General features: G+C 37.1%; 1 protein-coding gene across 8 annotated transcripts in view; it reads right to left on the reverse strand.

Annotated features, from left to right (window-relative positions):
- The window catches only part of LOC131675033 (latrophilin Cirl-like), a 795,927-nt gene that overhangs the window by 454,730 nt on the left and 319,504 nt on the right, over nt 1–21,693 (reverse strand). For all 8 annotated transcript variants that reach the window (XM_058953848.1, XM_058953849.1, XM_058953854.1 and 5 more), the window contains one exon: nt 9,479–9,713. In XM_058953848.1, the coding sequence (XP_058809831.1) occupies nt 9,479–9,713 (235 nt within the window). The remainder of the gene's footprint in view (nt 1–9,478; nt 9,714–21,693) is intronic.

Here is a 21,693-nt window from a genome sequence, read left to right on the forward strand (position 1 = left end):
TTATGTGTTTGATGTGTAATAAGAAACTGAATGCTAAAGACAGGATGAGAATTAATAAGTTTAATAAATTTTAAAGCAATGGTAGAAATTTATTAGAACAAGTAAACTAATTTTATTTAACAAAAATATTATTAGGCGTTCACGAGAATAATAATAGAGAAACCTACCTGTTCGACAACTCAATGTTAAGCATGTGATTTTCCGGTTTTTTGTGGGGTTTATTGTGGGGTAGTGGTCTACCTCTTCTCTTGCCCCTTGATCCACAACATCGTGATTCTGTACCTTGTCTTTAAGCCCCAAAAGAAACACACACGTGGTCTCTATCTTTCCGCCCCGCTCGTGAGTTTTGATGGGTATAGAGTGTAATTTTATTCAGTGGAAAGAAGGTTTGAAAAAAAATTACGACCACCTTAATCTTATGTATTTTTAAATTATAATGAAAAATAATTTTACGAAACCATAAAATTTTCATTTTATCATTTTTTCGGCGAATCGTAATTTAATTCTATGAATCAAATTATGGAGATGGAGCCACATTTTTATATTTTTACAATTTACATGTGTGACGCCTTTCTATAGCAACATAAAATGACTTTCACATAACTTTAAGGATTATAAAATAAAAAAATAATTGAACACAGTTGAACGTAACGTATTCCATTCTTTCAGAATTTGCAGTGAGAAATTCATTTTTTTTTTTCAATATAAACATATTTGATTTTAAAATGACTTTCATTTACACCCACTAGAGCCAAATAGACCCTGGATTCAAATTCAGGACCACCAAGGCTATAGAAACTAGTTATTTTTCTCAAACGGCTTTTTGGGGGGTTTCACCTTAGCATGCCCTTCAACCTGACATGTGCTGGAGTCAAACAGACTCCGGATTCGGATTCAGTGTGATAAAATACATAAGAATATATAGTTTAGTTAGTTAGTTTATTTATTTACAACTTATATGTTACATTTGGTTTACATTTCTTATATTACTATTTGTGTCTCGTATCCAGTTTGTATAGTTGATTATGTATGTGTTGTATGTGTGTATGTGTGTGTGTGCGTGCGCGTGCGTGTGCGTATGTACGTGTGTGTGTGTTGTGTATATATGTACATATGTAGGTGTGTCTGCAACTCTTGCGTCTCTGTCTTCTGCGCCTGTCCTTTCAACTTTTCTTCCCATGTTTTCTATTGATTAATCTTCTCTTCCTCTCTCTCTCTCCAAGATCTGCCTTTTCCACTCTTCTGTTTTTTTTCTCTTTCTTGCATATTTTCTTTTCAGCTTTTCCTTTATTACTTTCTTTTGCCTTTTCACCTTTGCCTTTCCTTTGCTTTTGCTCTCCTTCTTGCTAATTATTTCATCTATCTTTCTCCTTATTAAGGCTTTGACACCTTTTTCTTGTTTCCTATTGCTCCCTCTGCCTTTCCATTCCTCAACCTCACTTATTTTTCCTTAGTATCTTATGATTTGTCTTCTAGTTTACCTTTTTCTTTCTCTTCTTCGATTCTTCTTCTTTTCCATTTTGCTCCATCCTCCCATACCTGCTTCCTCTCGCTTGTGTGTGTGTGTGTGCATGTGTATGTTTATGTTTGCGCGTATGTTCGTGCTTTGTGTGTATGTGTGTGTATGTGTGTGTGTGTAGATGTGTCTGCAAGTCTTGCTTCTCTGTTTTCTGTTTCCGTCTCTCCTTAGGGTCTTGCAGCTTCGTCTTCTTGCTTTTCTTTTTCTTTCTTCTTCTTTTACATTTTATCTCCATCATCCACGCTATCTTTCCTTTGCTTCCGATTATTATTTTTTCCCATTCTTCCCCTTCCTTTCTGCTTTTTTCACATTTTTCTACCATGTGCTTCCAATTTTCTTCCTCTTTCATACACATTCTGCATCTCTTATTTTCTTCTTTTTCCCAATACCTACTTCCTCTCGATTCATTACCTAACCTAAACCTTTCCCTTACTTGCAGGCCTTTTATTCTTCCCTCTCCTTGAATTTCCTATAACCCTTACCTTTTCATTTCTTCTTTCAGTTCTTTCCACTCGTTTATATATCTTCACTTTTCTAGTTTATCATCTAGTTCTTTTTCATCTTTTTTCTTTAGCTCCTCTTTTATTGCTTTCCAAAAGTCTTCCCTCATTTCATCTCCCTCTTCCCTCTCTCTGTATATTTTACTTTTTTCCAGCCTTTCCTCTCTCTCCTCCTTCTTACCCTTTTTATCTTTTTCATTTCTTTCCCTTTTCTTTAATTCTCTCCATGCTTCTTTTTTTATTGAGCCATCTCTTTCTTCTCTTATTTTGTTTTCATACTTCATTGCTCTTTCTAATGCTGTTTCTTTCATTTCTTGTCTTCCTGTTTCCCATCGTATTAGGTAACTTGGCGTGTTTCTATCTAATCCTAATACCCACTTTATGTATTTCAGTTGTAGTCTCTCTATTTCCTCATATCTCTTCCATCCCCAGATTTCTGCTCCATGCATAATCACGCTTTTCACCAGAGCATCAAATAGGTTCATCCTTAGCTCCCAGTTTTCTCTAAATAGCTTTTCTCCTAGCCCCCATAGCTTTCCGAGTCCCATATTTATTTTTCCTTCTACCTTCTTTATCTACTTTTTATTTCCGTTATTTCTGCTTATCACATATCCCAAGTAGTTGTACTCTTTCACCATTTCTAACTTCTCACCTTCCCATCCGAATTCTTCTTCCTTCCCCCTTCCTCCTCCTCTCCAGCATTTCATCATCTTTGATTTTCCTACATTTAACTCTAATCCCCTTTCTTCCAGGTATCTTTTTAATTTTTTCAGCATTGCTTTCATTCCACTTTCACTCTTTGCCATCCTCACTATATCAACTGCTTATCCTAATGTCCATATTTTCTTCCTTCCTATCACTACCCCTCCTTCCTGCATCTGCTTGATCATTACTTCCAGGTCGGCGAAGGCAAGATTAAATAGCGTGGTGCTCAAAGGGCACCCTTGCCTTACGCCTTTGTAAGTCTCAAACTCCCCAATTATTTCTCCTCCAACTTTTACCTTACTCCATGTTTACTTTCTTCTATTCTTTTCCTAATTTTTCTATTTATCCCTTTCTCTTTCATTGTTTCCCATATTTCCTTCCTCTATATTTTATCAAAAGCGGCCTTCATGTCTGCAAAGAATACGAACAGTTTTCCTCCTTTTTTCCTTATTTCCTTCCCTATTATTGTTTTTAATATATATATTGCGTCCATTGTTCCTCTTTTCTTCCTAAATCCCATCTGTGTATCACTTAGCGTTTCTTTAGCTTCTTGTTCTCTTTCCAGCTTCTTCCTCAGTATTTCCGCATATATTTTATATCCCGTATCCATCAGCGTTATTCCTCCGTAGTTTCCTACTTCTTCTTTCCTCTCTTTGTTATATATTGGTACTATTATTACCTTCCTCCATTCTTCCGGATATCCTTCTCCGTTCCATATTCCGTTTAGGCATTTTGTCATATCTTTTAACAAGCCTTCCGTGTCTTCCATCCACGCTTCTTACGCTATACCATCTTCTCCTGTCGCCTTTTTCTTTTTCATTTTTCCTATTACCACATTTACTTCTCTTTCTTTGATCTCTTCACCTTCCTCTCCTTCGCTGTCTTCGGTTTCTTTCCCTTTGCTTTTCTCCTTTTCTTTCTCTCCCTGTTATCCCTTGAAGTGCTTTAACCATTCTTCTTTTCCTATATTTTCATCTATACCAATTCTTTTCTTCCTATTGCTATTCACTTTATCCTAAAATTTTCTTCTCGTCTTATCTTTTCTTATTTCTTCTGCCACTCTTTTCCCCTCAGCTTTTTTCGCTTTTCTCGTTTCCTCTCTATATTCTCTCTTTGGTTCTAGGTATTTACCTCTGTCTCCTTCCCCTTTTCTTACCTTATTTAACTCTGCGATCACCCTAGCCCTTTTTATCCTACATTCTTCTCTCCACCAGCTTTTTTTCGATCCTTTTTTTTTCCTTATCTTCTTCTTCACGACTGCGTTTCTCACTCTATTTTTTATCTCTTTCCATTTTTCTGTTCCCTCTATTGCGTCTATCCATCTTTGATACTCTCTTATATCTTCTTCGCACCAGTCGTCTATCATTATTTCTTCCTCTTTTCTTTCTTCTGCTATTTTGTCTCCGAATTCCACTTCTACAGGTAAGTGGTCCGACTTTACCCTCTCTTTTATTTAAACCCTTTTTATTGCTTCATCACCTTCCTCGTTACCTACTACATAGTCTATCGTTGACATTCCTCTCGCTCGTATATATGTTATTTCTCCCTCTTCATCTCCTCCTTTTCTCCCATTCGTTATCTCTAAGCTCATTTCTCCTAGCCATTTTATAATTTCTTCTCCCTCTGCGTTGAACACTTTATCCTTGGCCTTTATTTCCTCTAGGGTTTCTTCTGTCTCCCATGCTCTTCCTTCGTTTCCTGTTCTTGCGTTGAAGTCTCCTCCTATAATTATTGTTTTTCCTCTGTTCTCCTCAATCTCTTCGCTTAGGTATTCATAATTTTCCTTTTTATCATGTTGCATATACACCGTTGCTATCATGTACTTCCTCCCTCCGATCTTTATTGCTCCTGCTATTACCTCACTTGTCCTTTCTTTCTTCCATTCAACCTTACTCATCCCTTTCCTCTCTCTTACCGCCATTATTCCTCCCCCTATTTCTCTCCCCCTTCTTCCTTCCCTTCTTGAGTCCCTCCACTCTATGCTGTACCCTTTCAGTTGTTTCTCCACACCAATTCTTGCCCCTTGTCTCTTCATCCAGGTTTCCATTAGCCCTATTATGTCGAATTCCCTAACATATTCCCAGTCGTCTTCCTCCATGCTCCTCACCCCCGCCACGTTCCAGAATAGTATTTTTACTGCCTTTCTCCCCTCTCACTCCCTTCTCTCCTCTTTCTCTCTTTTTTCTCTATTGTTTTCGAAACCTTTCCTTCCCCTTTCCTATCATTTTTCCCTCTCTCTCGCTCCACCACCATTCTTCTTCCTCTAACTTCATCCCGTTATGCCACATCTTTACCTCTTTACCTTTACTTTTTATTTCTTTCGTTTTCCTTCTTACTTCCTCTCTTATCCTTCTCTGCTTCCACGTCCAGTCCTGATATATGTAGATCTTTTTCTGTCCCAGCTTCTTTTTCCTCTTCATAATTCCTTCTTTTTGTTCCCATGAAGCACATCTAATTTGCCACATCTTTTTTCCTCTTTCTCTCCTATCGTCCCTCCCCGCTGTCCCTCCTATACTTCTCAGATTCACTATCTGTCCTTTCATTTCTAGATCCTTCCTTAACCAGTCCCCTGCCTCTTCCTTCTTTTCCCATCTTAACCCACCCTCTAAGTCTGTCACTATTATATTGTTTATCCTACTTTCTCTATCCATTTTTTCTCTCGTATACTTTATTTCTTCCTTATTGCCTACTTCTGTTCCTCTTTGCTTTTCGTTTCCTCCTTCTATACTTTCTTTTAGTTTCACGCATTCTTCTTCCGACTGGTTCGTCCTCTCTCTCCATTTTTTCTGCAGTTTCTTTTCTCTAAGATCTGCTTTTTCCCTTTCTTCTTTCATCTCTTTTTTCCTTTCTTTTAACTCTCTCTCTCTCTTGTTCTCTCCTAACTTTTCCTATTTATATTTCCCATCTTTTCCTCTCTGCCTCCATTCTTTCCATTTTTTCCATCATTTCTTTAAATATTTCTGTCCATTTTCACCTTTCTTCCTCCCATACCTCTCTTAAATCCCTTATATCTGCCCGTATCTTTTCCATTATATCCTCTGCACCACTACTTTTTCCCACTTCTCTTATCGTCTTGTCCAATCCTTCTCCTCCCTCCCCTTCCATCTCGCTCCCCTCGCTCTCACTCTTGCATCTTTTTGCCTCTCTCATTTCACCTCTAATATTCTCTCTCAGGCCCTCTCCGCTCTCTCTCCCCCTCACCACCTTTACTCTTTTCTTCTTTTCCTCCTCTGGGCCTTTCTTATCCAACCTTCCACTTTTATCTCTTAATTTTTCTGTTGTCACAAATCTTTCCATCCTATCCCGTACGCCTTAATTCGCCTCTCTATATCTACCCGTGATCCCACCTTTATTCCCTGTCTTACCTTTTCTGTCTCTGCCTTTACTTCTTACCGCCCCTTCTCACTGCCTGCTTTTCCCGCTTTCTGATTTTCTCTCTTAACCTCAACTTTTATTTTTTTCTTTATCCCTCTCTCTCTGCTTTTTGCTGCTCTTCTCCAGGCCCCTCTCTCTCTTCTCCACTCCTCCTCCGCCACCACGCTCTTTTCACCTCTATTTCTCTCCTCAAATCCTTTTCCTCTTTAACTTTCTCACCAAAGCTCGCGCTCACATCCAAGACACGTCCACACTCCCCTCGAGTGAAATCTAACCTCCATAAGAATATTGGAAACAGTCGCTTACGAACAGTCGATTTTTATAGTAAATTCAAAACAGTGAGTCTTTCCACTTTTTAACTGAGCAACTGCAGATGCGTCATGACAGAATTTATTTATATCAGACACTTAATAGCATTATTATTACCTACCGTTAACATCAATCATTTGATGTTTTTTTAGTATCATTTCGTTTTAATTTATATTATTTGAAAAGTTATCTACGATGTAGTGAAAGAATAATAAGAATTATATTTAATAAACGAGAAGAATGCAATTATAAAAGGTACTATATTAGGATGGTTTTATTAAAATCATGATTAGTACCATTTTTTCAATCTGCTATCATGTTTTTAACTTCAAATAGTTGTTTACATTTATACAAATGTAGAAAAGTATATTTACATCTTTTTGTGACCCGTGCTCTAATAAAACATCTTTCTAATTTGATTTTTTCTGCTATACTACACTCGTTCATCACAAAACGATCTCAGAAGTGGTTTCCTTTTGCGTTTCACGACTCTTTTCTCTGCTTCTCTTTTCAAATTCTAGCAGAAATCTGCCATTACTTTGACATTCCATCGTCCTTGATACTGTCTTTCCATCTCTTTAATATCTTGATGGAATCTGTCTTTTAGTTGATGAAATGAAGAAAATGTAATTTCACGTTCCTACTCTAGCCTAATACTTCGAAATTTCTAACCATTCGAGCTACTATTTCTTTATTTTTTTCACTATTTCTATTACTTAGGAAATCTGTTACTGTTATTTTAAAACTATTTCATTCAGCTTTCTCTTTATCATTCATATTTTCAATAAAACTATCATCTCTGAACAGTATTTTTTAATTCTTGCGATCACAACGATCCTATTTACATAAGAAACAAAGATACAGGGTGAATCCAGTTTGCTACCCTAGAATGACTGTTAATATTTTGAAATCTCCACAAACTAACAATTTATGTTCACCATATTTTATTTTATTTAAAACTAACTGAATATCTTCATGGAATGTGCTACTGGTACAAGGGTCGTTTGAAAAGTCCGTGCAAAAATAAAACCTGCTTGATTTTTTTTAATAAATCTTTTTTATTTTTCAACATAGTCTCCTTTTAGGCTTATACACTTCATCCAACACTGCTCTAGTTTGTTAATCCCTTCCAAATAATAGGATTTGTCCAAGTCTGTAAAATAGGCATTCGTTTCTGCAATCACCTCCTCGTTTGAATAAAATCTTTTCCTCGCCAGCCATTTTTTCATATTAGGGAACAAATAGTAGTCCGCCGGAGCCAAGTCTGGAGAATAGGGGGGATGTGAAACGAGTTGGAACCCTTTCTCCATCAGTTTTGCGGTTACAACTGCTGAGGCGTGAGCTGGCGCATTGTCGTGGTGGAAGAGGACTTTTTTGTGGGACAATCGTGGACGTTTCTCTAGCAACTCGGTTTTCAAACGATCCAATAACGATGAATAATATTCGCCTCTAATGGTTTTACCCTTTTCTTCAAGCTTCTGTTTAATCTCCTGAGGCATTTTGCCTTTGAAAAAGTAACGTTTAATCAATACACGAAATTCTTTTTCGTCCATTTTTTTACAACCACTCGATTTCTTTGATTGAAACGAATGTAAAACGCAAAGTAATTGGCCGATCTGGCTGAAACTTGGCGTGTGCTCTTCCAAGATATGTCACTAACTGAAAATACCCTTGATACGCACTAGTAGCGCCATCTCTCTGACTTTGCACGGACTTTTCAAACGACCCTCGTATTAGTGCACAGTCGTTCTTATTATGAAGCACTGCTTTCAGACTTTGCGTTGAAAAATCCACAAAAAGTCTCCACTGTTCATCTTTGTAAACATATAACGCTAACTCATTTGTGAGTCCATTTACATCGTTACAATATACTAATGAAGGCTCTTCTGACATCATAAAGAATGGCCTGAATGCATCTTTCCTATTACGAAAACTACATATTAAATTAGACCTAATGAAGTAATTTGTTAAAGCCCTAAATAAAGGAGAAAAAGGAAAATATTATGAATACTTAAAACAACGATTTCCGAAACTATCTAAATCAAAATTGAGAGAAGACATTTTGATGGGCCACAAATTAGAAAAATGCTCAGAGATGATAGTTTTATTGAACATATAAATGATGAAGGAAAATCTGCCAGGTATAGTTTTGAAAAAACTCTAACAGATTTCCTGGGTAATAGAAAAAGTGAAAACTATAAAGAAATAGTAGCTGAAATGGTTAAAAATTTCGAAGCATTAGGCTGCAATATGAACTTGAAATCATATTTTCTTGATTCTCACACTACTTTTTAATCAACTTAAGTGTTTTCAGTGAAGAACAAGAAGAGATATTCGATCAAGACATCAAATAGATGGAAAGACGGTATCAAGAACGATGGATTGTCAATATAATGGAAAATTTTTGCTAGAACTTAAAGAGAGGAGTAAAGAAACGAGACGTGAAATGCAAAAGCAAACAACTTCTGAGATCGTTTTGGGATAAACGAGTCCGCTATAGCAGAAAAAATAAAATCAGAAAGATGTTTTATCAGAGTATGGATCACAAAAAGTTGTAAATATATTTTTCTCTTCATTTGCAATGAAGTCTGAATTTTGCTTTGATCTGACCTTGAACCAGAGCTAATCGGATGAAACGGACTTCGGAATCTGGTTCAGCGACATCGAAAATGTATATATCATGGATTTGTGCCTCACACACGCAACTTTCTTTCGTGGGGCTGTGTCATTCGTTTTTTAATACGTGTAAGTTTTTCTAACTTATTAATGTTTCACGTAATAATAAGTAAGAATTTCGTTTCATTGAAAAAAATGGAATGGTGCAGATGAAATAGTTAGCGTATTCAAAGAATTCTATTCCAGCTATATCAAATAGTATTTCTTTCTATTTTACAGGTCGGCTCTGGGCCGGCGGGTTAACGTTTTGTATTAGGTACAAAAGGGTTGCTTATAAGTTGCACTGCCGATAGAATAAAAATATAAATATAATAAAGCGTTCAGTTCTATGTATGTGAATGATGGTGTGAGTGAAGGAGAAAGGAGATTGGTGGAATAAATTTGTCTAACTAACCTTGGGACTTCAGACGAAGTAGTGGTTGAGGAAACGTTTGTTGATTTGGCAACGACAACTTTAACAATGCTGCTAATATCACTGCTGCTACTGATGCTGTTAATATTTTCAGATGCTGTTGGTTTCAAGGAAGAACGCGATCCAACGTTTATAGATGATGCTGTACTCCATAACATTGGTTGTGAAGTGAGCAGCCATGGAGGGCTTGGACGCGTAGTAGTTGTTGTTGTTGATGCTAAAAGAACATTTTCAATTGTTTATTAAACTTAATTGTGCATTCATTAAATCAGATGTTATATTACACCATAAGAACTACAAAATTTGTAACAGATAGAAAATTTTTCATATAAATAGTACTTTTATACTATTAACTAGTGTCGTCAAATAGGCTTCGTACGTTTAATTGTGAATTGTATTTAGTAACATTCAGTTTCATGCTTGAAACTGAAAACCCAAGTTATTGTAGGCAAAATAAAAATATCCTAAAAAACACTACATACATAAAACAATTCTATGCTTTAAAATGCTCACTATAGGTCGATATTAATTTATAAGTTGTAACGGAGACCCTTTCTAATTAGAAAAAATGCAAAAACGCTATAAAATATGTAACGGAGAATCAGCGACCGTTCCCGTCTGGGTTGCTCGTGGCCGTCCGCACAAATTATTTATTCGGGGATTCGGGAAGCAAAAGAAGTTCGCACGACTCAACAAAGCGTCGAGCATAAACACATTAAACGCACAGATTCGAAATCGGAATGAGGAGTGATACAGCGGCGAATAAATACAACAGCGGAGTATCACACTAATCCTTTAATCGTCAACAATAGGTTACAAGACGGCGATCTCGCGCTTATACACTACGAGCGGCACAATAATAAATCCGAACGCGAAGGTGAATCGGTGGCTGATCAGCCTGCCGATTCTCTGTATAAAACTAAATTGTTACAATAATGCCCGACAAAACACTTTCCGCCGTTAAACTATCAACAGGGTAGCCAGCAGGTCTGCCGTGCTACCATCCACAAGCTACCGACCTCAACCTTCAGCCTCTCTGATGGCTTTTTTCTGATGTTTGTTGTCGTAGCTGTCTATCTTCTTGCCCGTCCTCTCGCTCGCTCCACAGTACTGCCTCAATCCGTAACTCGCTCGTTGATTGCTATTGCTGTTGTCTCCGCCGCCTCTCTATTACTCGGTACTGCAGCACGTCCAAATTGCTCTCTCTCTCTCTCTCTCTCTCTCTCTCTCTCTCTCTCTCTCTCTCTCTCTCTCTCTCTCCTTTCTTCTGCGCCATCTCCATCGCTCCAGTCGTCAGCTCAGCGCGTGTACAGCACCTCGTAAACAAAAATAAAAATTCAAGCATGAGTGTGTGTACCACACGCACACTCTCAGCTTGGCGCGGCGCACGGACATTTGCGAGAGCCAAACGGACGAAATCGGCATAGCCGAGATTCTCCGTTACATAATAACAATTCAATTACGTTGATTTTAGCCGATTTATTTTTTCAAATCTTATAACTTAACAGATTTTGAGTTGTTTAGATATACAGGGTGTCTAAAAAGTAACGAAACACCCCAAAAATTTGCCTTGTAAACTATTATCTTGAAAACGTCTAGGTCATTCTATAGGTATCTTTTTACGAGGAACCGATTGGTTACCAAATATGTATATAAATACATCACATTTACGTATGGGTGTAATACGGAAATCTGAGATACTATTTTTGACTTCAACTTTTACGAACTGCGTGCTACGGCGCTTGCGAGGTTCTTATAGCTCCTGAATTTTGTTAATTTTTTTATATTGTTAGTTTTAAGTAGGTTTTGCTTGCTACATCGCAATTTGCAAATTAAGATATTAGCTTGCCGCATATCTGTTTGTGGCGAGAGTTCTTTAGAGTGCAATGATTTTTTGCTGACGTGTACAGAATTTGAGTTTCTTTAAAAGCTTGAGTTTCAGAACTTTATAATAAAAGTTAAAAGACGTCGTAAGATGTAACAAATCCTCACTGAAATGGAATGTTTGGTCAGGAATCCTTAGCAACAGAATCATCGGATCATTTTTTATTGATGGTAACTTGAATGCTCAAAAGTGTGAAGCTTTGCTTCGACACTAAATAATTCCTGCAATTAGAAAGATAATTGGAGATAATTTAGAAGAGATATAGTTTTAGCAGGACGGTGCACCAGCTCATTACACAAGAGATATTCGCGCTTACTTCGACTGCGTATTCTTTTATCGGTGGATACGACGAAGGTGTACTATTGAATGGCCGGCCAGGTCACCTGACTGGACGCCTCTAAATAACTTTTATTAAGGTTATCTGAAGGATAGAGTATTCTTAACGATACCCAGAGATTAGGATGAATTACGACAAAGAATCGTAGATGAATCAGCCCTCATTCCCACTCAAATGATACAAAATGCCGTTACTACTTTTTATCATAGCTTAGCCTATTATCAAGAGGTAAATGGAGAATAATTCGAAATAACAGCATTTTAAATAAAATACTGATTGATACTAGTCATCAAAGAAGAAAGAGAGGGGATTCACGTAAATCCAGCATCTGAACATGAGAGGCAAGAGGACTTGCGTAAATTAAACACCCGAAAGGGAAAAGATTTTACTACGTCCACGTCGTTGTTCCTGGGTAACGTTAAATATAAAACTAATGACCTTGAAGATCATGTGTACCCAGCAAGTATGAACTTGGATCAAATCTGAAAACCAACAGCTAATTGCGAAGGTTTTAGTTGACTCAAAACCTCAGTACAATATTGAACTTAAAATTTCCCGCTCTCAATTGCTGTTCTTAAATCTCGAAACTTGGATTGCCATGAGCCAATAACCTGAGTACAATTTTAAACTTAAAATTTCCCGCTGTCTCGATTGCCGTTCTCAATACTAGAGGTTTGGATCTCCATAATCCAATGATCCTATGACACATAACTTAAATTCATTTTTGAATGTAAAATTTCCCGCACTTTATATTACCGTTATTTAAAATAGGGCTTTTATTTAAAAAATAAAGTTGACCTTGAAATATCATTTAAGGACATACTCAAGGTCAAATTCAAGGGCACCCATCCTAGACGTAAATAGATTTATTTTATATTGTAATTTATTTAATACATTAGTATCATTATTGAATCTCGCTTCAGTAATTATGTCATTTATGTATAATTTAATCAGGTAAATTGATGAGCTCCGCTTCGCTCGGGCGTAAACGCCACACGAGACAAGAATCTACTTTTCCGCACTTGTATCGTAATGTACAATAGTGCTATATATTATATATAGGTAATATACCTTGAGGAGTAATGAGTCGTTATAGTCAGAAGATTCCTGTAAAACTGGTTTGGTAACAGAAGAGACATTGTAGGATAAGACATAGAAGATTTGCTTATAGTACTAAAACCTGTCAGACCAATTTAACAAAAAAATAACAGTCATAATCATAATCGCAGTCATCATGAGTGTAAGGCTTACATTAGCTAGTGGGGGAACTGAAAAGAAATTTTTGAGTTAAAATCATCTTTATTCAACCGTGTTAACCCATCAATACCCAAGCCGAATCTGGTAGAGATAGCCTTGAAATAACTATTGAGTTCATGTTATAGCTCAAAAATAATTTACACGTGTTTTTTCTTTTTGCATTTCCAATTGTTTATAAAAAGTTATTTAAACAAATTGACAAAAGTTTTAGTTTTTTGAAAAATTATTTACGGCAATCGATTCTACGGGAAAAACCAAGGCGAAAATCTCTGTAAGATTTTCTTGTCAGACTCGATTTTGTTGGTGGTTTCGACTTCGTTGTATCCCAAGCCGAATCTAGTCGAGATAGCCTTGAAATAACTATTGAGTTCATGTTATAGCTCAAAAATAATTTACACGTGTTTTTTCTTTTTGCATTTCCAATTGTTTATAAAAAGTTATTTAAACTAATTGAGAAAAGTTTTAGTTTTTTGAAAAACTATTTACGGCAATCGGTTCTACGGGAAAAACCAAGCCGAAAACCTCTGTAGCGTTTTTGTCAAACTCGATTTTGTTGGGGTATATTCGTTATAAACAATTTGAAACTGAGAAGTGATGCTGACCTCGTTGTATCCCAAGCCGAATCTGGTAGAGATAGCCTTGAAATAACTATTGGGTTCATGTTATAGCTCAAAAATAATTTACACGTGTTTTTTCTTTTTGCATTTCCAATTGTTTATAAAAAGTTATTTAAACTAATTGAGAAAAGTTTTAGTTTTTTGAAAAACTATTTACGGCAATCGGTTCTACGGGAAAAACCAAGCCGAAAACCTCTTTAGCCTTTTATCATACAATTATAATTAGAAATCATAAAGCAGTTTCCATCATTTGAATTTTATGAACCGAATGTGAACTAAAAATAACTTGAAAAAGATTTTCTACGGTTGTACTGCAATAATCACACCATCAGTAGAAATTCCTTATAATTTTATAATTCTTTCTAATTTTCATTCCTATCTTCATTTCAACTGTAAATCGACTAAATAGTTCGGTGTCATATACTATTTCGACGATAGCTTGTCACTCAGTGAAATAGAAGACCATTCTATTATATTGAATAAATTACTGATTTTGTTCTTATTATATACTTCAATATAAAACTATAATTCCATAACGAGGCGAAGAATTGCTGATTTGAATGAGATGGTTGACGGTGATGATATAAATGGTGACCATCATGTTGATATTGCATTTCTTCCAACAGAGCATGAGAGCTCAGATGAAGGTTCACGTAACGAAGAAGAAGAATATACTTCACTTCGGCCGCTTCCTACAGGATCGAATGAACATATAAAGAGTTCTTATACTAGTGACCAGAAGTTACTAGAACCGAATCATAAGTATGAATGGCGTGATAATGCTTTGAATTATGACGATCTTCCAGGTGATGACTATGATCTTTCATCTATTTCATCATTTTACTCAAAAAGTTCTTTGGAGTTGGTTGAACTCTTTTTTTCTCAATCAATGAAAAACTTTATTATAGAAGCTACTTCCGAAAACCACTTTGAATTGACCAATGATGATTTAGACCGATTCATCGTGATCATTATGATTACTATAGTCAATTCTAGGAAAAAGCAGTCTGACTATTGGTCCAACAAACGACTTTTGCAGTGTCCAATAATAAAAGAACTTATGCCAAGGGAAAAATTTGTAAAAATAAAAAAAAACATTAGGTTTTATAAACTTCAAGACAAAGATGAAAAAGATAAAGTCTGGAAAGTCAGATATTTATTTGAATTATTTAGGAAAAATTGTATGAGATATGGATTTTTTGATTATAATTTCTCAATTGACGAAGTTATGGTCAAATATTTTGGAAGATTCAGCATCAAGCAATGCATAAGGAATAAACCTATAAGATTTGGGATAAAGCTATGGGCACTATGTTCTTCAGATGGATATATATATGATTTAGATATATATACGGGCAAGTTTGGTACTGAATCTGAAAATCCTTTAGCTTCTGTTTGTTTGGGATCGAGAGTGGTTATCAAATTACTTCAAAGGTTCCTGGAGACGGTCAAAAATGAAAATCTGGCAAAATATCATTTGTTTTTTGATAACTTCTTTACATCTCCAGATCTCATGATTCACTTAAAAAATATTGGATTATCGGCTACAGGAACTGTTCGTCAAAATCGCGTCAAAGCAAAAATCGATATGTCAAAGAAAGCTGATAGACCACTATCTCAGTTCATGAAGCCAATTCAAAATTGAATTACATAACGGTGATGGACTCAAACCCCGTATCAGTTGTCTCAACTAAATACGGAGATGAACCGAAAGTTGAAATGAAAAGATGGCATAATAAAACTAAACAAAAAATTCTCTTTCCTCAAGCTTTCTCAATGTATAATAGGCACATGGGTGGAGTAGACTTACACGACCAGCATTATAATGCACTTATGCCTACAATCCGAAGCAAAAAATGGACGTGGTGTCTCTTCATGAGAGTTATTCAAGCTTCATTAGCTAATGCTACTGTTATTTACAATAAACTCCATCCAGATGAGAAAAAAGGTTCAAAAGATATTGTGGAGGAAGTTTGTGAATATTATATTCAAAAACTCGAAAATACTCATCGACCCAAACGACAGAAAAAAGTTGAAACTCCGACAGAGGAACATCAGATAAAGGTTGGGAAACGTAGAAAGTGTGACAACGAAAATTGTTCAATATTGACTAAATATTGTTGTTCAAAATGTGATATTTATTTTTGCAAAACTGACAGAGAAAATCATACGTAATTGTTTTTAACGATCTGTTCTGAAGAAAGTAGTTCTTTTACCCATAATGATTAACAAAAACAGTTGGGTCGAAAAAAATAATGTTAGAGAGGTTTTTGTCAGCATCACTTCTCAGTTTCAAATTGTTTATAACGAATATACACCAACAAAATCGAATCTGACAAAAAAACGCTACAGAGGTTTTCGGCTTGGTTTTTCCCGTAGAACCGATTGCCGTAAATAGTTTTTCAAAAAACTAAAACTTTTGTCAATTTGTTTAAATAACTTTTTATAAACAATTGGAAATGCAAAAAGAAAAAACACGTGTAAATTATTTTTGAGCTATAACATGAACCCAATAGTTATTTTAAGGCTATCTCTACCAGATTCGGCTTAGGTATTAATGGGTTAATATTAAACAGCAAATATTACAAATTTTCTTTGATATCCATGATTTGTCTTGATTCACGATAGGATAACCAAAATAATTTTTGTATGCATCTTTGATAGAATCTGTGATGTAACTACTTTGTTTCGAGATAGTATATAATCCGTAAATATAACAGATTTTGTCAGAATAATTTCCACAACTTGGATAAAACATCATAGAAATTGATTTGAATAACTCAAAGACAATAAGCGGTAACAGAAAATTTCTTATGAAAGAAAGTTAATATTCACACAAAAATTTATCAAAAGTAAAACTAAGAATGAAAAGAAACTTTTGACTCTGAAAAATACTGCCAAGAATAATACACTCGATTGCCAGTAAAAACGCTAAGGCTTTCAACTATCTTGAAAAGGACTGTTAAGAGAGAGTGCACTCAAAATGTCAACTGAGAATAAAAGTAACTTCAGACTATTCTGAAAAAGATTGTCAAGAATATTGCACTCGATTGCTAATTGAAACGTTGAGTCTATCAACTATTTTGAAAAGTACTGTCAAAATAGCGTACTCGATATGTCAACTGAGAATAAAAGAAACTTCCGATTATACTTGATTGCCAGTTTAAACGCTGAAATTAACCATTACTGCGATGATTCGATTGACAATCGTAGTGTTGAAATCTCCAACTATACTGAAAAAGGCGAATGAGAGAAAGCGTTGCTCATGGCAGGCTAAATTGGATTTGCCTGTGCTGGGATTATCGAAGCGCTATCGAGGGATACGCAGAAGGTATTAATTGGGGGGTATGTAAGAGATGTTAATCAGCACGTATGTGCGTAAATTAGAGGGTACTTAGGAGTATTCGAGTGGAGGTTATCAGGGGGTAGTCAGAGGTTATGTAAGTGATGTTAATCAGGGAGTATGCTAGTGAGGTAAATCAGGGTATATTCAGGGGATACGCAAATGAAGTTAATCAAAGGGTATGTAACAGATAAGTATATTTTACACTTTTAAATTGAGATATCTTGAAAGTGAGATATACGGGGGAGGGTCATTAAGTCCTTAGAAAAAGATAGAAAAACAAGTTCTTTTTGGTGGATTTTTTTTTACTTTTCAACATAATCTTCTTTTAGCTTGATACACTTTTCCAAGCGTTCTTCAAGTTTTTTAAAAGCCATCAGAAAAAAATAATTTGAGAAGTTCCTCCAAAAAGCCGTTTGTTTGTGTTAGGGCCTCCTCGTTCGAGATAAATCGTTGTCCAGCACGCCACATTTTTAGGTCTGAGAATCAAAAGAAAGTTATTAGGGGCCAAATCTGACGAATACGATGGATGGTCTATTAATTCGAACTTTAATTCCTTAATTTTAGCCATTGAAACTAAGCAAATGTCCACTCGTGTATTGTCTTGATGAAACAATTTTTTTTTGTTCAAATGAGGACGTTTTTCTTTTATTTTCTTTCTGAACCGGTTTAATAACAACACGTAATATTCTCCGGTGATTGTTTGTCCTTTCTCTAAATAGTCAATGAATATAATTCCACGTGCATCACAAAAAATAGTGGCCATAACCTTGCCAGCCGATTTCACTGTCTTCGCCTTCTTTAGAGCAGGTTGACCTTTCACAATCCACTGTTTTGACTGTTCCTCTGTCTTAGGAATGTAGTGGTGTATCCACGTTTTGTCAATAGTTATGAATAGACGCAGGAAGTCGTCCGGATTACGGTAGATGAACGGTAAGAGGGCCTCAGCGGCCACCACTTGCGTCTGTTCTCGATTGAGATCGAACGTCCAATTTCTCGTGCAAAATTGAAATGAAAACTTTTACATGAATACCTTTTGAAACCCCTGTGGCATCAACTATTTCGCGCAATTTTATTCTTCGGTCACTCAACACTATGTCGTGGATTTTATTGATCATTTCCGGAGTGCTCGCGTCTACAGGGTGCTTAAACTATGTTCATATACAGACGATGTACGGCCATGTTTAAATTTATTTACCCAATTGTTAAAAGTTGAAAACACAGCGGCAGATATACCATGAACTGCATCTAACTCAGTTTTGATTTCTTTCAGTGTAAGGCCTTTTAAATAGAAATATTTTATCCCCGCTCAAAACTCACTTTTTTCCATTGTTAACAAGAAACAAAAGTTCACTTTGACCGACGATAAAAACGGAACTACTCGATGGATCTGGCTGAAACTGGCTGGATCGGCAGCACACTATTTAATAGGGACGCTTGCTAGTGTAACATTGGGATACTTTGAGCGCCATCTCTTGGATTTTCTAAGGATTTATTGACCCACCCTTGTAATAGAGCAATTTTGAGGCCGGATTCATGTTCAGCGCATTAAAATCCTAATTTAAATTCCTCATCAGAGCATTAAACAAGTCTTAGTTAGCATCGAACTATGTACTGACATTACACACTCCCTCTCTGTTGCAAGTAACTTGCATTTGAGGGCGATATTTTACGGGTCATTTCCATTCTAACAGTTGATCGTACTAGCAGCAGAGCTCTTCAGATCAACTGGTTAATTCAACCTAGTTAAGGTTTCATGAAGACTCCATTACACAATGATTATACTCCAAGACTCACGGATGAAGAGGACAGCTAGTGTAAGCGCTTTCACACTTTTCCGTTTCGGGGGAAGCACAGCGTAATCAAACATTACCACCCCTCTTCCTGGACGCCAAAGGTTAGCATAGCCCACTGACTTTCACACCTTTCGAATATACTTTGGAGATCCGGAAGTCAAGTTTGCTACGACATGCTTGACCTTCACAGGGAGTCGGAGCCTTGTTAATCTAAGACGGCGACCTCCTCGAAAGGAGTACCGATCTTTTAAATGTTCGACGCTCAAAGAGAGCGGAACTAAAAGCTTGACCCTCTGTTTGGGCGCGACGGGACTCTAGTTGTCCCAACGTCTACCGCGTCGAAAGCGCGCGGCATACAAATCTTACGAGATTTGCTTGACCAGGTACCACTACCCCGCAGAGGCCAACTCAAATTGGGATGTCAGAAGAAAGACCCAGCTAGGACAGTCAGAGGAAATTCCTAAGACGATCAACTACCTAAGCCTCCCCTCCTGGGCTCATTCAAAAATATCCCACCCTGCGTACCTGTATTAAGGCATTGCTCCCACGTCTCACAGGTCCCTCGCTTCGACGTATCAGGGCACGTCTTTCTATTGCGTTTCGGTCATCCCCTCTCACGCTGGTGAGTATCCGTCATTCAAAAAGTTGTTTCCCGATTTTCGCCCCAATTTCGGATTTCGCTTTCTATGGAAAGGCTTTTATGACACGTTGATACTGACCTCTGCTCTTTCGTTCAATATTTATTGACTTTGGGTCAGGGTCGGGGTCTCGCCTAGCCGACAAGACGACACTCCAGGCAGTTTTCAGCATTCGTGACATTCATTCGAATCAAGTTCCGAAATTAAGCTAAATTGGGTGTTCTAACTAGCGTTCGAATTATTGAACTTCAGAATCTAATACTAAAGTTCAATGTACAAAAATTATCGTTCAAAACTCAAACTTTATTTAGCTATTCGAAATTCAAAAATTAGTTTAGTTATTGTGCGAGTTTTGTCCTCTGGTTAGGGACCTTTTAAGAGGCGACGTCCTTCTATTGTAGTTGATAACTACTTTTTTGCGCCGTCTCTTCTTTATAGGTGCTCCTTCCCTGGGCTTTATGACTTATCTGGCAAAGTCTTCAAAGACTTTGTAGATTTTCCTGCTAGATACTAGGGCCGTTTCAGGGCAAGGACATGTATGGCCTTCCTCTTTAACAGCCTCTATTAATGGCTTTCTTAGTTTCCTTAATTCTTCGCAGTCAAAGACAATATGGCATTCTCTTTCTATTTTTCCACAACTACACAGTTGGTCTTCGCATAATCCTCTTTTATGGAGGTATGACTTAAAAGAACCGTCTACAGTCATAAACTGTACTGTATAGTGATTGGGATTTAGCCATCTCTTCTTTAATCTGTCTTTGATTATTGGGAAATAGTAGTATGTTCTCCTGCCATTTGTGGTTGACTGCCATTTCTCTAGCCATACTCTTTCGATTTCATCGTTGATGAGTTGTGTGGCTTTCGAGATTTTTAGTATGCCGGATCGAAATTCTTCCGAGTCTATTCGGATGCACCGCAGTGTTATCAATTTCCCTTTCCTGACGCAGTACTTCGCAACTCTCCCGTCAAGCTTAAGAGCTATTGGTCGTGTAGCTGCAAGCACATGCGCCGCTTCGTGAGAGGTTGATTTGTAAGCTTTTAGTGTTTTGCAAAGAACTAATCGCTGCAATCTTTCTAAGGTAGATTGTTGCTTGATGTTTATTCTTTGCCACCAGCCCACACCGGCGTATGTAACTTTTGATAGTAGGAAGCCATTGTAAATCTTTTTCATTGAATTGAATTTTAAGCCCCAGTTTGCTTTTGCTATTTTACTTAGCTCGAAATATAGTAGGTGTTGCTGCAATCTTGAACCACGTTACTAATGTGTTCTTCCAATCGGAAGCCCTTTGAAATCGTGATTCCTAGGTACCTGACTGTCTTGTGCGTTCTAATATTGTCTTTCCCAATTTTGACTTTAGGGTTCCTATTCTCGCTTAGTTGGCCTTTTAGCCATATTAGTGCTGACTGTTGCGCTGCCAATTTCATTTTGTCGGACTTGCACCAATTCGTCATTATGTCAATGACTTCTTGGGCTTGTCTTTTAAAATCAATGCGTGTCGTCGCCTTGACGATGGGAAGCACATCGTCTGCATAGGCTGATACTTCATATCCTGCATCCCTGATTGCCCGAAGTGGTTTGTCAAAGATGACATTCTAACCGACCGGTCCAAAGACTGATCCCTGAGGGCACCCCTTCGTTACTGTTTTTAGTGTTTCTTCGAAGTGAGTATATATGCCTTCCTCTCGGTTACTAAAGTAACTCTGGAGGAGCTTGTAAATGTTCTTCGGGCAATTTCTTTCTTTCAATTAGTAGAGCAGGCTTGGCCACCATAAGGCATCGAATGCTCCTGAGACGTCTAGCGGAATAGCGGCTACGTACTTGATCGACGGATGAGATTCTGCCTCTTCTACTATTTTGTATAGTCTTCTAATGGCATCCTCTGTGGATCTATTTGCTTTAAAGCCAAATTGGTCCTCCGAAGACCAGTCCGAGCAATTTAGAATGTTGGACATTCTTTGACTCATAGGCTTCTCGAATGTCTTCCTAGCTATGGGGAGTAGACATACGGGTCTATATGATTTAATCTCGTTCTCAGCTTTCTCAACCCCTTTGAGCAACGTGATTAGCATTCCACTTTTCCATCTTCTGGGGAACACTCCGTATTTTAAGCAGGCGTTGAAAAGTCGCGTCAGTTTCTGGTGCAATGGTTTTTCATTAACAAGGATTTCTGACTCTATTCTATCTTTGCCTGGTGATTTCCCTACCTTATTCGCTTTAAGGGCCGTTTCAACTTCCCTTATTAGGAAAGGAGTTGCGTCGCCGGTCACTGGAACTTCCCGCATACATCTGCCAATCTCTGCGTTTGCGCAGCTTGGGTCGTCAT

The sequence above is a fragment of the Phymastichus coffea genome, unplaced genomic scaffold, assembly GCF_024137745.1.
Source record: "Phymastichus coffea isolate CEN01 unplaced genomic scaffold, Cenicafe_Pcof_1.1 PCOF00015, whole genome shotgun sequence".
Classification (NCBI taxonomy): domain Eukaryota; kingdom Metazoa; phylum Arthropoda; class Insecta; order Hymenoptera; family Eulophidae; genus Phymastichus; species Phymastichus coffea.